General features: G+C 51.1%; 1 protein-coding gene across 1 annotated transcript; it reads left to right on the forward strand.

The window, feature by feature from the left end:
• The first annotated feature begins 696 nt into the window (after positions 1–696).
• Positions 697–17,564, forward strand: LOC123739580 (ubiquitin carboxyl-terminal hydrolase isozyme L1). Its single transcript, XM_045713895.1, has 9 exons — positions 697–833; positions 988–999; positions 5,157–5,285; positions 10,161–10,302; positions 11,814–11,899; positions 14,180–14,227; positions 14,346–14,415; positions 14,589–14,647; positions 16,994–17,564. The coding sequence occupies exons 1-9, from the start codon at positions 801–803 to the stop codon at positions 17,075–17,077; spliced, it is 663 nt and encodes a 220-aa protein (XP_045569851.1). The 5' UTR covers positions 697–800; the 3' UTR covers positions 17,078–17,564.
• The last annotated feature ends 3,605 nt before the right edge of the window (positions 17,565–21,169 follow it).

The raw sequence follows: 21,169 nt of genomic DNA on the forward strand, positions 1-21,169 counted from the left end.
TGTGTTCGAGACGATCGAAAAACGCAATGTATCATGGGTACATTGTGACTGACTGATCTACAAATAATAAGTAATCATTTATGATTCAAGGTGATTCGTAGATCAGTCAGTCCGCGGTCGTGTTGATGCTCTCGAACACGACCATCGTGTAGGCGTCAAGTCGGGTCCATTTCTATTCCCCCCCAACGCAACATACCAAAGACTTGACCGTCTGACAAAAGTGATCAGCTCGAACGCCCCCATTACCCACCAAACTCTCAGCTTCGCAGCTCGAACGCCCCATTACCCACCAAACTCTCAGCTGCTCAGCTCGAACGCCCCCATTACCCACCAAACTCTCAGCTGCGCAGCTCGAACGCCCCCATTACCCACCAAACTCTCAGTTGCGCAGCTCGAACGCCCCCATTACCCACCAAACTCTCAGCTGCTCAGCTCGAACGCCCCCATTACCCACCAAACTCTCAGCTGCGCAGCGTCCACTGTCGGGCTTGGACCAGTCCACCTTCTAGACTGCTCGTTAAAACTAACTACACAGAACACCTCTCTCTCTCTCTCTCTCTCTCACCCCACCTCCAATACTTCACTGTAATATGTATTTTCTTGTTAACAAACGAGGTGAGGCTACGGGAGAATCTGTTGGCTTTTTCTCCGGTTCTCGTCCACCCCTCCGCCGAACGGCACAATGGAATATGACCGGCAGCATATGAAGCGAGTGGACGGCCCCCGGTAGGATCATATCACCCAAACCAGCAGCGTGTTGTAACAGACCGACATACCGGGACCGAACCTTACCGAACAGGATGGAGTGGCAACCAATGGAAATCAACCCGGAGGTAGAGAACCATCATCATGATAAATATGTTGTTTTAAAACGTCTTATCATAAGACTGAGACTTAAAATACGGACTTGCTCGGTTCTAACTGTCTGTTATTGTCTGTCTAAATGATGTGTTCTCCTTTTTGTCTTTGTGTCTGTGTGTGTTTCAGATGCTGAACAAGGTGTGTATGTAATATCGCTGAGTCATAACAGATAGGATGACAGGTGTGTATATGACGTTACAACAGGACATTATAACCAACAGGTTATGGACCTGTCTCGGTCTGGCTTTAGTAGGATCCTAACTAGTATTTCTATCAGAAATCATCTGAACAGCAGCGAGACAGAGGTTACACAAGATGGAAACCGCCGTTAGGTTATAGCCCCTAGTAGGTTACGGTCGGTCTGCCCGATAACATCTCTTGTCACGCTGCGCCTGGTGCTCCACCCGGTGTCTATGATACAGGGTGTGGTCTGATGGAAGGATGGAGAGAGAGAGAGAGAGAGAGAGAGACTAAACATCAGCTTGTCTCTGAGTCTGATTTGAAGTTAAATCGTTATTTATTTGGGATAGGGAGCCGTGCGGTATTAATGTACTGATAAAAACGTTTTAAAACAGTGAAGATATGCGTAGTGATTATAATAATATTATTGACGTGTTGAGGCCCGTTCTGCCGAGTCATCATGGACATTTAGTGTCCGTTACCGTGGACGGTTTCGAGTCGGACTCAAATCTCCGAGTTCTACTCTCTCTTCTGACAGGCATTTAACTGCTCGGTAAATCACATTTTATTTGTCACATACACACATTTAGCAGATGTTATTGCGGGTGTAGCGTAATTATTGTGTTCCCAGCTCCAACAGTGCAGTAATATCTAACAATACACACATCTAAAAGTCAAATAACGGAATTAAGAAATATATAAACATTAGGAGGAGCAATGTCAGAGGCATTGACTAAAATACAGTAGAATAGAATACAGTATATACATATGAGATGAGTAAAGCAGTATGTAAACATTATTACAGTGGCCAGTGATTCCATGTCTGTGTACATGGGGCAGCAGCCTCTAAGGTGCAGGGTTGAGTAACCAGGTGGTAGCCGGCTAGTGATGGCTGTTTAACAGTCTGATGGTCTGGAGATAGAAGCTGTTTATCAGTCTGATGGCCTGGAGATGGAAGCTGTTTTATCAGTCTGATGGCCTGGAGATGGAAGCTGTTTATCAGTCTGATGGCCTGGAGATGGAAGCTGTTTATCAGTCTGATGGCCTGGAGATGGAAGCTGTTTATCAGTCTGATGGCCTGGAGATGGAAGCTGTTTATCAGTCTGATGGCCTGGAGATGGAAGCTGTTTATCAGTCTGATGGCCTGGAGATGGAAGCTGTTTATCAGTCTGATGGCCTGGAGATGGAAGCTGTTTATCAGTCTGATGGCCTGGAGATGGAAGCTGTTTATCAGTCTGATGGCCTGGAGATGGAAGCTGTTTATCAGTCTGATGGCCTGGAGATGGAAGCTGTTTATCAGTCTGATGGCCTGGAGATGGAAGCTGTTTTTCAGTCCCAGCTTTGATGCACCTGTATTGACCTCGCCTTCTGGATGATAGCAGGGTGAACAGGCAGTGGCTTGGGTGGTGTAGGTGTCCTGGAGGGCAGGTAGTACGCCCCCGGTGATGCGTTGTGCAGACCTCACCACCCTCTGGAGAGCCCTGCGGTTGTGGGCGGTGCAGGTGCCGTACCAGGTGGTGATGCAGCCCGACAGGATGCTCTTGATTGTGCGTCTATAAAAGTTTGAGGGTTTTAGGTGCCAAGCCAAATTTCTTCATCCTCCTGAGGTTGAAGAGGCTCTGTTGCGCCTTCTTCACCACACTATCTGTGTGGGTGGACCATTTCAGATGGTCAGTGATGTGTACACAGAGGAACTTGATGCTTTAGGCCTACATTCTACTGTATATACATACAGTATAGTGTTGTCAATGACTGGGTGAGTTCCAGATACACTGTCTAGCTGGTCTGGGTCGGTCTAATCTGGCATGTTGAGCTCTGGTCTAATCTGGCATGTTGAGCTCTGTTCTAATCTGGCATGTTGAGCTCTGCTCTAATCTGGCATGTTGAGCTCTGTTCTGGGTCGGTCCAACCTGGCACGTTGAGCTCTGTTCCAACCTGGCACGTTGAGCTCTGTTCCAACCTGGCACGTTGAGCTCTGTTCCAACCTGGCACGTTGAGCTCTGTTCCAACCTGGCACGTTGAGCTCTGTTCCAACCTGGCACGTTGAGCTCTGTTCCAACCTGGCACGTTGAGCTCTGTTCCAACCTGGCACGTTGAGCTCTGTTCCAACCTGGCACGTTGAGCTCTGTTCCAACCTGGCACGTTGAGCTCTGTTCCAACCTGGCACGTTGAGCTCTGTTCTGGGTGTTTTAACCTCTTACATCTAGACGTTCCGCTAGCGGAACACCTGCTCCAATATCCAATGATAGGCGTGGCGCGAATTACAAAGTCCTCAAATCCGAGAACTTCAATTTTTCAAACATATGACTATTTTACACCATTTTAAAGACAAGACTCTCCTTTATCTAACCACACTGTCCGATTTCAAAAAGGCTTTACAGCGAAAGCAAAACATTAGATTATGTCAGCAGAGTACCCAGCCAGAAATAATCAGATACCCATTTTTCAAGCTAGCATATAATGTCACAAAAAACAAAACCACAGCTAAATGCAGCACTAACCTTTGATCTTCATCAGATGACACTCCTAGGACATTATGTTATACAATACATGCATGTTTTGTTCAATCAAGTTCATATTTATATCAAAAAACAGCTTTTTACATTAGCATGTGACGTTCAGAACTAGCATTCCCACCGAACACTTCCGGTGAATTTACTAAATTACTCACAATAAACGTTCACAAAAAAACATAATTATTTTAAGAATTATAGATACAGAACTCCTTTATGCAATCGCTTATGTCCAATTTTAAAATGGCTTTTCGGTGAAAGCACATTTTGCAATATTCTGAGTAGATAGCTCGCCATCACGGGCTAGCTATTTTGACACCCACCAAGTTTAGCCCTCACCAAACTCAGATTTACTATAAGACAAATTGGATTACCTTTGCTGTTCTTCGTCAGAATGCACTCCCAGGACTTCTACTTCAATAACAAACGTTGGTTTGGTTCCAAATAATCCATAGTTATATCCAAATAGCGGCGTTTTGTTGTGCGTTCAAGACACTATACGAAGGGTGACGCGTGAGTTTCGTGACAAAAAAATTCAAAATATTCCATTACCGTACTTGAAGCATGTCAAACGCTGTTTAAAATCAATTTTTCTCGTAAAAAGCGATAATATTCAAAGACTGAAAATAAAAACATGGTGTCGGCTCGTTGCACGCGCCCCAGTCTCATTGTCCTCAGATCGACCACTTACCAAATGCGCTACTGTTTTTCAGCCATGGCCTGCAAAGACATCATTCCCCGTTCCGCCACCTTCTGAGAGCCTATGGGAGCCGTAGGAAGTGTCACGTGACAGCAGAGATCCTCAGTTTTCAATAGAGTGTAGAAGGCCAAGAAATGGTCAGAGAGGGCACTTCCTGTTTGGAATCTTCTCAGGTTTTGGCCTGCCAAATGAGTTCTGTTATACTCACAGACACCATTCAAACAGTTTTAGAAACTTTAGGGTGTTTTCTATCCAAAGCTAATAATTATATGCATATTCTAGTTTCTGGGCAGGAGTAATAATCAGATTAAATTGGGTGTTTTTTTTTATCTGGCTGTGAAAATACTGCCCCCTATCCATAACAAGCTAATCTGGCACGTTGAGCTCTGGTCTAATCTGGCACGTGGAGCTCTGGTCTAATCTGGCACGTGGAGCTCTGGTCTAATCTGGCACGTGGAGCTCTGGTCTAATCTGGCACGTGGAGCTCTGGTCTAATCTGGCACGTGGAGCTCTGGTCTAATCTGGCACGTGGAGCTCTGGTCTAATCTGGCATGTGGAGCTCTGTTCTGGGTGGTCTGTAGAGACTGATGCGTGTGTTGTGTGTGTGTTGCGTGTTGCGTTGCAGGTGCTCAGTGGACTGGGAGTGTCTGCTACCTGGAGCTCTGTTCTGGGTGGTCTGTAGAGACTGATGGGGGAACCCTGTGTGTTGCGTTGCAGGTGCTCGGTGGACTGGGAGTGTCTGCTACCTGGAGCTCTGTTCTGGGTGGTCTGTAGAGACTGATGGGGGAACCCTGTGTGTTGCGTTGCAGGTGCTCGGTGGACTGGGAGTGTCTGCTACCTGGAGCTCTGTTCTGGGTGGTCTGTAGAGACTGATGGGGGGAACCCTGTGTGTTGCGTTGCAGGTACTCAGTGGACTGGGAGTGTCGGCTACCTGGAGCTTCGTGGATGTGTTGGGTCTGGAGGAGGAAGGACTGTCTTCAGTACCGTCTCCCAGCTGCGCCCTCATGCTGCTCTTCCCCCTGACCCAACAGGTAACCGTTACCCCCCTGACCCAACAGGTAACCGTTACCCCCCGACCCAACAGGTAACCGTTACCCCCCCCTGACCCAACAGGTAACCGTTACTCCCCCCTGACCCAACAGGTAACCGTTACCCCCCCTGACCCAACAGGTAACCGTTACCCCCCCTGACCCAACAGGTAACCGTTACACCCCCTGACCCAACAGGTAACCGTTACCCCCCCCTGACCCAACAGGTAACCGTTACCCCCCCTGACCCAACAGGTAACCGTTACCCCCCTGACCCAACAGGTAACCGTTACCCCCCCTGACCCAACAGGTAACCGTTACCCCCCTGACCCAACAGGTAACCGTTACCCCCACCCTGACCCAACAGGTAACCGTTACCCCCCACCCTGACCCAACAGGTAACCGTTACCCCCCCCGACCCAACAGGTAACCGTTACCCCCCCTGACCCAACAGGTAACCGTTACCCCCCCTGACCCAACAGGTAACCGTTACCCCCCCTGACCCAACAGGTAACCGTTACCCCCCCTGACCCAACAGGTAACCGTTACCCCCCCCTGACCCAACAGGTAACCGTTACCCCCCCCCGACCCTGACCCAACAGGTAACCGTTACTCCCCCTCCCTGACCCAACAGGTAACCGTTACTCCCCCCTCCCTGACCCAACAGGTAACCGTTACTCCCCCTCCCTGACCCAACAGGTAACCGTTACTCCCCCTCCCTGACCCAACAGGTAACCGTTACCCCCCCCCCGACCCAACAGGTAACCGTTACTACCCCCCGACCCAACAGGTAACCGTTACCCCCCCGACCCAACAGGTAACCGTTACCCCCCCGACCCAACAGGTAACCGTTACCCCCCCTGACCCAACAGGTAACCGTTACCCCCGACCCAACAGGTAACCGTTACCCCCCGACCCAACAGGTAACCGTTACCCCCCCTGACCCAACAGGTAACCGTTACCCCCCCTGACCCAACAGGTAACCGTTACCCCCCCTGACCCAACAGGTAACCGTTACCCCCCCCTGACCCAACAGGTAACCGTTACCCCCCACCCCTGACCCAACAGGTAACCGTTACCCCCCCACCCTGACCCAACAGGTAACCGTTACCCCCCCGACCCAACAGGTAACCGTTACCCCCCCGACCCAACAGGTAACCGTTACCCCCCTGACCCAACAGGTAACCGTTACCCCCCCCTGACCCAACAGGTAACCGTTACCCCCTGACCCAACAGGTAACCGTTACCCCCCTGACCCAACAGGTAACCGTTACCCCCGACCCAACAGGTAACCGTTACCCCCCGACCCAACAGGTAACCGTTACCCCCCCGACCCAACAGGTAACCGTTACCCCCCTCCCGACCCAACAGGTAACGTTACCCCCCCCCGACCCAACAGGTAACCGTTACCCCCCCGACCCAACAGGTAACCGTTACCCCCGACCCAACAGGTAACCGTTACCCCCCCGACCCAACAGGTAACGTTACCCCCCTGACCCAACAGGTAACCGTTACCCCCCCTGACCCAACAGGTAACCGTTACCCCCCTGACCCAACAGGTAACCGTTACCCCCCCCGACCCAACAGGTAACCGTTACTCCCCCCGACCCAACAGGTAACCGTTACTCCCCCCGACCCAACAGGTAACCGTTACTCCCCCCGACCCAACAGGTAACGTTACTCCCCCCGACCCAACAGGTAACCGTTACTCCCCCCCCGACCCAACAGGTAACCGTTACTCCCCCCCGACCCAACAGGTAACCGTTACTCCCCCCGACCCAACAGGTAACCGTTACTCCCCCTGACCCAACAGGTAACCGTTACCCCCCGACCCAACAGGTAACCGTTACCCCCCTGACCCAACAGGTAACCGTTACCCCCCCCTGACCCAACAGGTAACCGTTACCCCCCTGACCCAACAGGTAACCGTTACCCCCCTGACCCAACAGGTAACCGTTACCCCCCCGACCCAACAGGTAACCGTTACCCCCCGACCCAACAGGTAACCGTTACCCCCCGACCCAACAGGTAACCGTTACCCCCCCCGACCCAACAGGTAACCGTTACCCCCCGACCCAACAGGTAACCGTTACCCCCCCGACCCAACAGGTAACGTTCCCCCACCCAACAGGTAACCGTTACCCCCCTGACCCAACAGGTAACCGTTACCCCCCCGACCCAACAGGTAACCGTTACCCCCCCCGACCCAACAGGTAACCGTTACTCCCCCGACCCAACAGGTAACCGTTACTCCCCCCCGACCCAACAGGTAACCGTTACTCCCCCCCCGACCCAACAGGTAACGTTCTCCCCCCGACCCAACAGGTAACCGTTACTCCCCCCCGACCCAACAGGTAACCGTTACTCCCCCCCGACCCAACAGGTAACCGTTACTCCCCCCGACCCAACAGGTAACCGTTACTCCCCCCCGACCCAACAGGTAACCGTTACTCCCCCCGACCCAACAGGTAACCGTTACTCCCCCCGACCCAACAGGTAACCGTTACTCCCCCGACCCAACAGGTAACCGTTACTCCCCCGACCCAACAGGTAACCGTTACTTCCCCCGACCCAACAGGTAACCGTTACCCCCCCGACCCAACAGGTAACCGTTACTCCCCCCGACCCAACAGGTAACGTTACCCCCCCCGACCCAACAGGTAACCGTTACCCCCCCGACCCAACAGGTAACCGTTACCCCCCCGACCCAACAGGTAACCGTTACCCCCCGACCCAACAGGTAACCGTTACCCCCCCGACCCAACAGGTAACCGTTACCCCCCGACCCAACAGGTAACCGTTACCCCCCCTGACCCAACAGGTAACGTTACCCCCCCGACCCAACAGGTAACCGTTACCCCCCGACCCAACAGGTAACCGTTACTCCCCCGACCCAACAGGTAACCGTTACTCCCCCCCGACCCAACAGGTAACCGTTACTCCCCCCGACCCAACAGGTAACCGTTACTCCCCCCGACCCAACAGGTAACCGTTACTCCCCCCGACCCAACAGGTAACCGTTACTCCCCCCGACCCAACAGGTAACCGTTACTCCCCGACCCAACAGGTAACCGTTACTCCCCCCGACCCAACAGGTAACCGTTACTCCCCCCGACCCAACAGGTAACCGTTACTCCCCCCCGACCCAACAGGTAACCGTTACTCCCCCCCGACCCAACAGGTAACCGTTACTCCCCCGACCCAACAGGTAACCGTTACTCCCCCGACCCAACAGGTAACACGTTACTCCCCCCGACCCAACAGGTAACCGTTACTCCCCCCGACCCAACAGGTAACCGTTACTCCCCCGACCCAACAGGTAACCGTTACTCCCCCCGACCCAACAGGTAACCGTTACTCCCCCGACCCAACAGGTAACACGTTACTCCCCGACCCAACAGGTAACCGTTACTCCCCCGACCCAACAGGTAACCGTTACTCCCCCGACCCAACAGGTAACCGTTACTCCCCCCGACCCAACAGGTAACCGTTACTCCCCCGACCCAACAGGTAACCGTTACTCCCCCGACCCAACAGGTAACCGTTACTCCCCCGACCCAACAGGTAACCGTTACTCCCCCCGACCCAACAGGTAACCGTTACTCCCCCGACCCAACAGGTAACCGTTACTCCCCCGACCCAACAGGTAACCGTTACTCCCCCGACCCAACAGGTAACCGTTACTCCCCCGACCCAACAGGTAACCGTTACTCCCCCCGACCCAACAGGTAACCGTTACTCCCCCGACCCAACAGGTAACCGTTACTCCCCCGACCCAACAGGTAACCGTTACTCCCCCGACCCAACAGGTAACCGTTACTCCCCCCGACCCAACAGGTAACCGTTACTCCCCCCGACCCAACAGGTAACCGTTACTCCCCCGACCCAACAGGTAACCGTTACTCCCCCGACCCAACAGGTAACCGTTACTCCCCCGACCCAACAGGTAACCGTTACCCCCCGACCCAACAGGTAACCGTTACCCCCCCGACCCAACAGGTAACCGTTACCCCCCCCGACCCAACAGGTAACCGTTACCCCCCCCGACCCAACAGGTAACCGTTACCCCCCTGACCCAACAGGTAACCGTTACCCCCCCCTGACCCAACAGGTAACCGTTACCCCCCCTGACCCAACAGGTAACCGTTACCCCCCCTGACCCAACAGGTAACCGTTACCCCCCCCGACCCAACAGGTAACCGTTACCCCCCCGACCCAACAGGTAACCGTTACCCCCCGACCCAACAGGTAACCGTTACCCCCCCGACCCAACAGGTAACCGTTACCCCCCCGACCCAACAGGTAACCGTTACCCCCCCGACCCAACAGGTAACCGTTACCCCCCCGACCCAACAGGTAACCGTTACCCCCCGACCCAACAGGTAACCGTTACCCCCCGACCCAACAGGTAACCGTTACCCCCCGACCCAACAGGTAACCGTTACCCCCCGACCCAACAGGTAACCGTTACCCCCCCGACCCAACAGGTAACCGTTACCCCCCCGACCCAACAGGTAACCGTTACCCCCCGACCCAACAGGTAACAGTGTCCCGGGACACTAAACCTCACCCGGGGGTCCCGGACACTAAACCTCACCCGGGGGGGGTCCCGGGACACTAAACCTCACCCGGGGGGTCCCGGGACACTAAACCTCACCCTCGGGGGGTCCCGGGACACTAAACCTCACCCTCGGGTGGGTCCCGGGACACTAAACCTCACCCTCGGGTGGGTCCCGGGACACTAAACCTCACCCTCGGGTGGGTCCCGGGACACTAAACCTCACCCTTGGGGGTCCCGGGACACTAAACCTCACCATTGGGGGTCCCGGGACAACATTTGAGAGACTCTGATGATGATGATGATGACGTGCGTTTCAGCACGAGTCGTTCCGGCAGCAGCAGGCTGGGAAGGTCACGGCGGCTACTGGCCTCTACTTCCTGAAACAGACGGTGGTCAACTCCTGCGGCACCGTGGCTCTGCTGCACGCGGTCGCCAACAACCCCACCCACATAGAGTATGGTGAGTAGAAACTGGTCCTGCGCGGAGCCAAGATGGAGGGAGGATGTCGAATACCCAATACATACTTCCTCTATTGAGGAAGAGACTGGTATTTATCTGGTAGAATCGCTCCTCAGATGATGCCTTCTCAGTGTGGATGAGGGTAGGATGTTGTTGTGTTGCTCACTGCATATATTTATACTAAACACTACAGTCTAAATAGTATGTAGTATAATTAGTACACAGTATGTCGTTTTAGTAAGTAGTAGTGAAGCCAGATTCCAGACCCGACCAGTGTGTAGTTTTGGTTAGTAGTAGGGAAGCCGGGGTGTAGTAGGGAAGCCGGGGTGTAGTAGGGAAGCCGGGGTGTAGTAGGGAAGCCGGGGTGTAGTAGGGAAGCCAGGGTGTAGTAGGGAAGCCAGGGTGTAGTAGGGAAGCCAGGGTGTAGTAGGGAAGCCAGGGTGTAGTAGGGAAGCCAGGTAGCGGACGCCACCAGGGTGTAGTAGGGAAGCCAGGGTGTAGTAGGGAAGCCAGGGTGTAGTAGGGAAGCCAGGGTGTAGTAGGGAAGCCAGGGTGTAGTAGGGAAGCCAGGGTGTAGTAGGGAAGCCAGGTAGCGGACGCCACCAGGGTGTAGTAGGGAAGCCAGGGTGTAGTAGGGAAGCCAAGTAGCGGACGCCGCCAGGGTGTAGTAGGGAAGCCAGGGTGTAGTAGGGAAGCCAGGGTGTAGTAGGGAAGCCGGGGTGTAGTAGGGAAGCCAGGATGTAGTAGGGAAGCCAAGTAGCGGACGCCACCAGGGTGTAGTAGGGAAGCCAGGGTGTAGTAGGGAAGCCAGGGGTGTAGTAGGGAAGCCAGGGTGTAGTAGGGAAGCCAGGGTGTAGTAGGGAAGCCAGGGTGTAGTAGGGAAGCCAGGGGTGTAGTAGGGAAGCCAAGTAGCGGACGCCACCAGGGTGTAGTAGGGAAGCCAGGGTGTAGTAGGGAAGCCAAGTAGCGGACGCCGCCAGGGTGTAGTAGGGAAGCCAGGGTGTAGTAGGGAAGCCAGGGTGTAGTAGGGAAGCCAGGGTGTAGTAGGGAAGCCAGGTAGCGGACGCCACCAGGGTGTAGTAGGGAAGCCAGGGTGTAGTAGGGAAGCCAAGTAGCGGACGCCGCCAGGGTGTAGTAGGGAAGCCAGGGGTGTAGTAGGGAAGCCAGGGTGTAGTAGGGAAGCCGGGGTGTAGTAGGGAAGCCAGGATGTAGTAGGGAAGCCAAGTAGCGGACGCCACCAGGGTGTAGTAGGGAAGCCAGGGTGTAGTAGGGAAGCCAGGGTGTAGTAGGGAAGCCAGGGTGTAGTAGGGAAGCCAGGGTGTAGTAGGGAAGCCAGGGTGTAGTAGGGAAGCCAAGTAGCGGACGCCACCAGGGTGTAGTAGGGAAGCCAGGGTGTAGTAGGGAAGCCAAGTAGCGGACGCCGCCAGGGTGTAGTAGGGAAGCCAGGGTGTAGTAGGGAAGCCAGGGTGTAGTAGGGAAGCCAGGGTGTAACGGCGCCGTCTCTGTGCCAGATGGCGACTCTGCTCTGAAGAAGTTTCTAGATGAGACGGCCAACATGACCCCCGCCCAGCGAGCCACACACCTGGAGAACAACCAGGTAACACACACACACACACACACACACCTGGAGAAGAACCAGGTAACACACACACACACCTGGAGAACAACCAGGTACACACACACACACCTGGAGAACAACCAGGTAACACACACACACACACACACACACCTGGAGAACAACCAGGTAACACACACACACCTGGAGAACAACCAGGTAACACACACACACACACACACACACACCTGGAGAACAACCAGGTACACACACACACACACCTGGAGAACAACCAGGTAACACACACACACACACCTGGAGAACAACCAGGTAACACACACACACACACCTGGAGAACAACCAGGTAACACACACACACACACCTGGAGAAGAACCAGGTAACATGGGGGATTGTGTGTATATTCATGTTTAATGTGTATACCTGTACAGGTCTAGACACGTTTTAGTGTAGAGACCTGTTGCCTGTATATCTACATACAGGTTTTAGTGTAGAGACCTGTTGCCTGTATATCTACATTTTGTTAGGTTGGTCTTATTCTAAAATTGATTTAATGTTCCCCCCTCCCCCCCCATCAATCTACACACAATCCCCCATAATGACAAAGCAAAAACAAGTTTAGACATTTTTACTAACTTATAAGAAATAAACTGCAATCACATTTCTGTAAGTATTCAGTCCCTTTACCTCAGTACTTTGTTGAAGCACCTTTTGGCAGCGATTACAGCCTCGAGTCTTCTTGGGTATGACGCTACAAGCTTGGCACGCCAAGTCCCATTCTTCTCTGCAGATCCTCTCAAGCTCTGTCAGGTTGGATGGGGAGCGTCGCTGCACAGCTATTTTCAGGTCTCTCCAGAGATGTTCGATTGGGTTCAAGTCCGGGCTCTGGCTGGGCCACTCAAGAACATTCAGAGACTTGTCCCGAAGCCGCTCCTGCGTTGTCTTGGCTGTGTGCTTAGGGTTGTTGTCCTGTTGGAAGGTGACCCTTCACCCCAGTCTGAAGTCCTGAGCGTCTGGAGCAGGTTTTCATCAAGGATCTCTCTGTATTTTACTCTGTTCATCTTTCCCTCGATCCTGACTAGTCTCCCAGTCCCTGCCTCTGAAAAACCTCCCCACAGCATGATGCTGCCACCACCATGCTTCACCGTAGGGATGGTGCCAGGCTTCCTCCAGATGTGACGCTTGGCATTCAGGCTAAAGAGTTCAATCTTGGTTTCATCAGACCAGAGAATCTTGTTTCTCATGGTCTGAGTCTTTAGGTGCCTTTTGGCAAACTCCAAGCGGGCTGTCATGTGCCTTTTACTGAGGAGTGGCTTCCATCTAGCCACTCTACCATAAAGGCCTGATTGGTGGAGTGCTGCAGAGATGGTTGTCCTCCTAGAATGTTCTCCCATCTCCACAGAGGAACTCTAGAGCTCTGTCAGAGTGACCATCGGGTTCTTGGTCACCTCCCTGACCAAGGCCCTTCTCCCCCGGATTGCTCAGTTTGGCTGGGCGTCCAGCTCTAGGAAGAGTCTTGGTGTTTCAAAACGTCTGCCATTGAAAAATGATGGAGGCCACTGTGTTCTTGGGGACCTTCAATACTGCAGAAATGTTTTGGTACCCATCCCCAGATCTGTGCCTCGACACAATCTTGCCTCAGAGCTCTACGGACAATTCCTTCCACCTCACGGCTTGGTTTTTGCTCTGACGGTGTCGGGACGGCAGGTAGCCTAGTGGTTAGGGCGTTGAGCCAGTAACAAAGGTTGCTAGATCGAATCCCTGAGCTGACAAGGTAAAAAATCTGTCGTTCTGCCCCTGAACAAGGCAGTTAACCCACTGTTCCCCGGTAGGCCGTCATTGTAAATAAGAATTCTTTCTTAACCGCCTAGTTAAATATATTAAACTGTGGGATCTTATCGACAGGTGTGGGGCCTTTCCTGTCTATTGAATTGAATTGAATTGAATTGAATTGACCACAGGTGGACTCCAAGTTGTAGAAACATCTCAAGGATGATCAATGGAAACAGGATGCACCTGAGCTCAATTTCCAGTCTCTCCTGGCAAAGGGTCTGAATACTGATGTAAATAAGGTATTAAAGATTTTTTTTTTGTAGGAATAAGGTAAAATCTCTAAACCTGTTTTCGCTTTGTGTGTAGATTGATGGGAAAACAACAAATGAATCCATGTTAGAATAAGAGGCTGTAATGTAACAAAGTGTGGAACAAGTCAAGGGGTCTGAATACTTTCCGAATGCACTGTATGGTTTTTAATGTAGATACCTGGATGAATAAATGTGTGTATATATTGCTGTCTCTTGCAGGCCATCAGAGAGGCTCATGATGAAGTGGCAGCACAGGGCCAGTGCAGGGTGAGAGAACACACAACGCAAAATAAAGACTTACCTCAGATGTCATTTATAATGTGTCATTTAATCTTTTATACCCCCTCTCTCCCTCCCTCTCTCCCTCCCTCTCTCCCTCTCTCAGGTGGAGGCAGATGACGTAAACTTCCATTTTATCACCTTCGTCAATGTGAAAGGACAGCTTTATGAGCTGGGTGAGTGTTCCTCCTCCCCCAGGGGTTCCTCCTCCCCCAGGGGTTCCTCCTCCCCCAGTGGTTCCTCCTCCCCCAGGGGTTCCTCCTCCCCCAGTGGGTCCTCTGCCCCGTCTCCCCGCCCAGGTGTGTATTTATACCCTTTCCCCCTCCCTCTCTGTGGTTTTGTTGTGTAGATGGCAGGATGGAGGGACCGGTGAACCATGGAACCACCAAGGAGGACTCCTTCATCAAGGTACGTTCCCCTTCCGTTCGTCTGCTCCCGCTAGACGCGTTCCCCTTCCGTTCGTCTGCTCCCGCTAGACGCGTTCCCCTTCCGTTCGTCTGCTCCCGCTAGACGCGTTCCCCTTCCGTTCGTCTGCTCCCGCTAGACGGATCGAACCTTCCGTTCGTCTGCTCCCGCTAGACGCGTTCCCCTTCCGTTCGTCTGCTCCCGCTAGACGCGTTCCCCTTCCGTTCGTCTGCTCCCGCTAGACGGATCGAACCTTCCGTTCGTCTGCTCCCGCTAGACACGTTCCCCTTCCGTTCGTCTGCTCCCGCTAGACGGATCGAACCTTCCGTTCGTCTGCTCCCGCTAGACACGTTCCCCTTCCGTTCGTCTGCTCCCGCTAGACGGATCGAACCTTCCGTTCGTCTGCTCCCGCTAGACACGTTCCCCTTCCGTTCGTCTGCTCCCGCTAGACGGATCGAACCTTCCGTTCGTCTGCTCCCGCTAGACACGGATCGAACTGTAAAGGCAGGTTTTATTCCCCATGAAGACTCACCCTGCGGAGGGTAGCACGGTGTCGTTTTTTCACCACAAAAGGGGCGGCTCCTCGTAGTGCGCTCCGACGTACTCCTGTCCCTCCGTGGCCGCTGGACCGCGCCGCGTCGTCCCTTCTGTGGGGAGAGTGAGGACGCAGTGACGCTTGATTGGTTCCTTGATCTGATCTATAGACTAGGCATGAAAGTGGCCTATTTTTTTTTTTTTTTGCATTGATGAGCAAATATAAAATCAACGAATGTTCAGACAATAAAAACCAAACAACATTGTAACCTTTATTAGAATTCTCCCAGAAATGTGTTTTTATGTTTAGAAGTATAACTAGTGATTACAAGGCTATTGGTAAAAACAAACCATGACGTCCTATTGTTAACTGGTATGGGAGCGAATACATTCAAGCTGTATGTTTAAACTGGGATAATGTTGTAGGTTACACTGGCAAGTATAACAACATTTGCCAGGGGCATATTGTTTCATTATGAATCTGATTATTTCACATAGATGTGGGAAGCTAAAAGGCTAGCTAGCTTGCTGTGTTTAGCCATGTTGGGGATGTGGGAAGCTAAAAGGCTAGCTAGCTTGCTGTGTTTAGCCATGTTGGAGATGTGGGAAGCTAAAAGGCTAGCTAGCTTGCTGTGTTTAGCCATGTTGGGGATGTGGGAAGCTAAAAGGCTAGCTAGCTTGCTGTGTTTAGCCATGTTGGAGATGTGGGAAGCTAAAAGGCTAGCTAGCAGGCCTGTAGAGCTATGCAGGTTAAGCTTGTAGAAAGCTTCAGGAATATGTAGTGTGGAGAGAGCATGTGTACATTGGGAAGACGTCGCCGAGACATCAGAATATAATGTTGACGCCTGGCCAACATCTAAACCATGTAGACTGGAGTATATAGACGTTCTACATCTGCCAGAAGTCTTGCCAATGAGCTAACTGCATCTTCCCAGTGTATCCTGTTTACTTGACCAGAGGTTTATGTGCTTAGCTGGGCTGATCGTCTAGCGTCTGGCTGGTTACTGATCGTCTAGCGTCTGCTGGTTACTGGGCGTCTAGCGTCTGGCTGGTTACTGAGCGTCTGGCTGGTTACTGAGCGTCTGGCTGGTTGCTGAGCGTCTGGCTGGTTGCTGAGCGTCTGGCTGGTTGCTGAGCGTCTGGCTGGTTGCTGAGCGTCTGGCTGGTTGCTGAGCGTCTGGCTGGTTGCTGAGCGTCTGGCTGGTTACTGAGCGTCTGGCTGGTTACTGAGCGTCTGGCTGGTTACTGAGCGTCTGGCTGGTTACTGAGCGTCTGGCTGGTTACTGAGCGTCTAGTGTCTGGCTGGTTGCTGAGCGTCTAGCGTCTGGCTGGTTACTGAGCGTCTGGCTGGTTACTGAGCGTCTGGCTGGTTACTGAGCGTCTGGCTGGTTACTGAGCGTCTGGCTGGTTACTGAGCGTCTGGCTGGTTACTGAGCGTCTGGCTGGTTACTGAGCGTCTGGCTGGTTACTGAGCGTCTGGCTGGTTACTGAGCGTCTGGCTGGTTACTGAGCGTCTGGCTGGTTACTGAGCGTCTGGCTGGTTACTGAGCGTCTAGCGTCTGGCTGGTTACTGAGCGTCTGGCTGGTTACTGGGCGTCTGGCTGGTTACTGGGCGTCTGGCTGGTTACTGGGCGTCTGGCGTCTGGCTGGTTGCTGAGCGTCTAGCGTCTGGCTGGTTCGCTACACCCACATTAACATCGGCTAAATATTTGATTTAATTTGGCTCCAAGGCTCCAGAGCCACAGTTGGTGCTTTCATATTCTCTCCTCTCTCCTCTCCTCTCCTCTCTCTCTCTCTCTCTCTCTCTTCTCCCAGGATGCAGCCAAGGTGTGTCGGGGTTTTGTGGAGAGAGCAGAGGGAGAGGTCCGCTTCTCTGCTGTAGCCCTCTGTCATACCTAGAGACCCTGGACACACACACACACACGTGAACCACGGTACACACACACCTGGTATGCACTGGAAACATACAGTTTGCACTCTCTCCCCACACACACACACACACACACACACACATCGCTGCACACATACGTAGATGGTAGTTTGCACAAGCCTGGTGTGCGGCACGTTGATGTCACTACTGCTGTACTTTCTGTCTGCTCTACTGTTTCTATCTATTTATTTTCCAAAGTCAGATCACCACTGAGAAAGTAGTGCACTACATGGGGAATAGGGAGCCGTTTGAGCCGCAGCCTGTGAGGTTTAAGGCTTCCTGGGTTTTTTTCTTCTCCTCCTCGGCTCTCTGCTCTGTTTTCTCAACGTTATAACAACGTCGGACTACAACGTTAGGATGACCTTGTCTGGATGACACTAAAACAATGTTGTTGTCTGTGCTTTGCCTTACTGCATCTTCCTGTGCTGCTGACTGCCAATAAACAACCCAACTCCACGTCTCTGTTGCTCTGTGACGTAAATCGTTTATTTTCTGCTTCTCACTACTGTAACGCACGAGCTTTTCAGAGTACTATATAAAAAAAAATTATTGAGTAAAAATGTTTTAAAGTAACTTCTACTTTTGTAGGATATTTCAGTACTTTTTCCATCCTGATATTTTCAAACATGTTTGATCTTTACTGAAGTTTTATCCGTACTTTATATTTTGACGACGTCCTTTTTACTCCATTTCCCAGAACACCCGAAAGTGCTCGTTACATTTTGAATGCTTATCAGGACAGGAAACTGGTCCAATTCACTTTCTTGTCAGGAGAACATCCCTTAAATCAATAAATCATCCCTTAAATCAATAAATCATCCCTTAAATCAAAAAACAAGAATGGTGCAATCTGGATTGCTTAATATAAGGAATTTGAAATTATTTATACTTTACTTTTGATACTAAGTATATTTGAGAAATTACAGTAACTTTTTACTCAAGTAGTATTTTACTGGGTGACTTTAACTTTTAAGTCATTTTTTTCTATTAAAGGTATCTTTACTTTTACTCAAGTATGACAATTGGGTAATTTCTCCACCACTGGTAGGGGGAGAGATGTGCAAAGACAAGTTCTGGTGATCAGCAATAGCCAATGAGAGCTCTTTTAATTTTTATTGCAGAAACACCAGTATACATACAGGAAGTAAATAAACAGACAATGATAACATGCTGGGGGGTACAACAAATGACAGAATATACAAAGACCTTAAAAGATGCACATGTGTTGTTTTAACAGGTTTCTGATTAGAAGAATGTAGACTGGTCTTAATGTGCTGCTCGAATGCCTTAAACATGGAAGAGTGGTTTAATCAGTGAATTTACATTGAATATGACCTTTTTCCATTCGCACAATTTCAATTTTGAGGTAAAAATTAGTTTTTCTTTATCCTTATTCTAGTTAAGGAAACTGAGCAGCAGATTCTCCCATTTTATAAACAAATAAAATAAAAGTCGCAAAGAAGGATAAAACTATAAATATCTTTACATGCAGGAATGCCAAAATAAATGCAGAACTGAAAAAGTCTGGTTATTCCAACAGATTATTGACATGTATTCCAGTAAATTGTGACATAAGCAATGGATATAATCTCCCTCTGAAATAAACCACACAGATTGGTTCTGAGGGAGCAAGGAGAGAAACATGTTTCCTATTGGAGAGTCAACTGGATTAAGCGAAGGTGAGGTCCAGAAGGTGAGGTCTGGCTACACCTGTAAACAACAGAGGTCCAGTAGGTGAGGTCTGGCTACACCTGTAAACAACAGAGGTCCAGAAGGTGAGGTCTGGCTACACCTGTAAACAACAGAGGTCCAGAAGGTGAGGTCTGGCTACACCTGTAAACAAGAGGTCCAGAAGGTGAGGTCTGGCTACACCTGTAAACAACAGAGCTCTGGCTACACCTGTAAACAACAGAGGTCCAGAAGGTGAGGTCTGGCTACACCTGTAAACAACAGAGGTCCAGAAGGTGAAGTCTGGCTACACCTGTAAACAAGAGGTCCAGAAGGTGAGGTCTGGCTACACCTGTAAACAACAGAGCTCTGGCTACACCTGTAAACAACAGAGGTCCAGAAGGTGAGGTCTGGCTACACCTGTAAATAACAGAGGTCCAGAAGGTGAGGTCTGGCTACACCTGTAAATAACAGAGGTCCAGAAGGTGAGGTCTGGCTACACCTGTAAATAACAGAGGTCCAGAAGGTGAGGTCTGGCTACACCTGTAAATAACAGAGGTCCAGAAGGTGAGGTCTGGCTACACCTGTAAATAACAGAGGTCCAGAAGGTGAGGTCTGGCTACACCTGTAAATAACAGAGGTCCAGAAGGTGAGGTCTGGCTACACCTGTAAATAACAGAGGTCCAGAAGGTGAGGTCTGGCTACACCTGTAAACAACAGAGGTCCAGAAGGTGAGGTCTGGCTACACCTGTAAACAACAGAGGTCCAGAAGGTGAGGTCTGGCTACACCTGTAAACAACAGAGGTCCAGAAGGTGAGGTCTGGCTACACCTGTAAACAACAGAGGTCCAGAAGGTGAGGTCTGGCTACACCTGTAAACAAGAGGTCCAGAAGGTGAGGTCTGGCTACACCTGTAAACAACAGAGGTCCAGAAGGTGAGGTCTGGCTACACCTGTAAACAACAGAGGTCCAGAAGGTGAGGTCTGGCTACACCTGTAAACAACAGAGGTCCAGAAGGTGAGGTCTGGCTACACCTGTAAACAACAGAGGTCCAGAAGGTGAGGTCTGGCTACACCTGTAAACAACAGAGGTCCAGTAGGTGAGGTCTGGCTACACCTGTAAACAAGAGGTCCAGAAGGTGAGGTCTGGCTACACCTGTAAATAACAGAGGTCTGGCTACACCTGTAAACAAGAGGTCCAGAAGGTGAGGTCTGGCTACACCTGTAAACAAGAGGTCCAGAAGGTGAGGTCTGGCTACACCTGTAAACAACAGAGCTCTGGCTACACCTGTAAACAACAGAGGTCCAGAAGGTGAGGTCTGGCTACACCTGTAAACAAGAGGTCCAGAAGGTGAGGTCTGGCTACACCTGTAAATAACAGAGGTCCAGAAGGTGAGGTCTGGCTACACCTGTAAACAACAGAGGTCCAGAAGGTGAGCTCTGGCTACACCTGTAAACAAGAGGTCCAGAAGGTGAGGTCTGGCTACACCTGTAAACAACAGAGGTCCAGAAGGTGAGGTCTGGCTACACCTGTAAACAACAGAGGTCCAGAAGGTGAGGTCTGGCTACACCTGTAAACAACAGAGGTCTGGCTACACCTGTAAATAACAGAGGTCCAGAAGGTGAGGTCTGGCTACACCTGTAAACAACAGAGGTCTGGCTACACCTGTAAATAACAGAGGTCCAGAAGGTGAGGTCTGGCTACACCTGTAAATAACAGAGGTCTGGCTACACCTGTAAACAACAGAGGTCCAGAAGGTGAGGTCTGGCTACACCTGTAAATAACAGAGGTCCAGAAGGTGAGGTCTGGCTACACCTGTAAACAACAGAGGTCTGGCTACGCCTGTAAACAACAGAGGTCCAGAAGGTGAAGTCTGGCTACACCTGTAAACAACAGAGGTCCAGAAGGTGAGGTCTGGCTACACCTGTAAACAACAGAGGTCTGGCTACGCCTGTAAACAACAGAGGTCCAGAAGGTGAGGTCTGGCTACACCTGTAAACAACAGAGGTCCAGAAGGTGAGGTCTGGCTACACCTGTAAACAACAGAGGTCCAGAAGGTGAGGTCTGGCTACACCTGTAAACAACAGAGGTCCAGAAGGTGAGGTCTGGCTACACCTGTAAACAACAGAGGTCTGGCTACACCTGTAAACAACATAGTTCCAGATGGAATAGTATCATGGACACTATTAAATAAGTAAATCATGTTAAGTAGCCTAATAATGATAGTAATGTATTGATGTGAAAACAGATTTGTATTTATATGAATTAATCTATTAGGTTTGTAGAAATAAAAAAAAAACACAAAAAAAAAACATATTTAATAAAGATATATTTTTATTAACAACAAAAGTTCAAACTCTCGTCGGAGGGTTTTTGTCCAGATCAGAGCTGGCG

Source organism: Salmo salar, unplaced genomic scaffold, assembly GCF_905237065.1.
Source record: "Salmo salar unplaced genomic scaffold, Ssal_v3.1, whole genome shotgun sequence".
Taxonomy (NCBI): Eukaryota; Metazoa; Chordata; class Actinopteri; order Salmoniformes; family Salmonidae; genus Salmo; species Salmo salar.

Excerpts from the sequence above, each read along its gene's own strand:
- LOC123739580 (XM_045713895.1), top strand. The coding sequence starts at position 801 with ATGGAGTGGCAACCAATGGAAATCAACCCGGAG. Across the intron at positions 5,286-10,160 it reads TCTTCCCCCTGACCCAACAG|CACGAGTCGTTCCGGCAGCA; the intron begins GTAACCGTTACC and ends CGTGCGTTTCAG. Across the intron at positions 10,303-11,813 it reads CCCCACCCACATAGAGTATG|ATGGCGACTCTGCTCTGAAG; the intron begins GTGAGTAGAAAC and ends TCTCTGTGCCAG.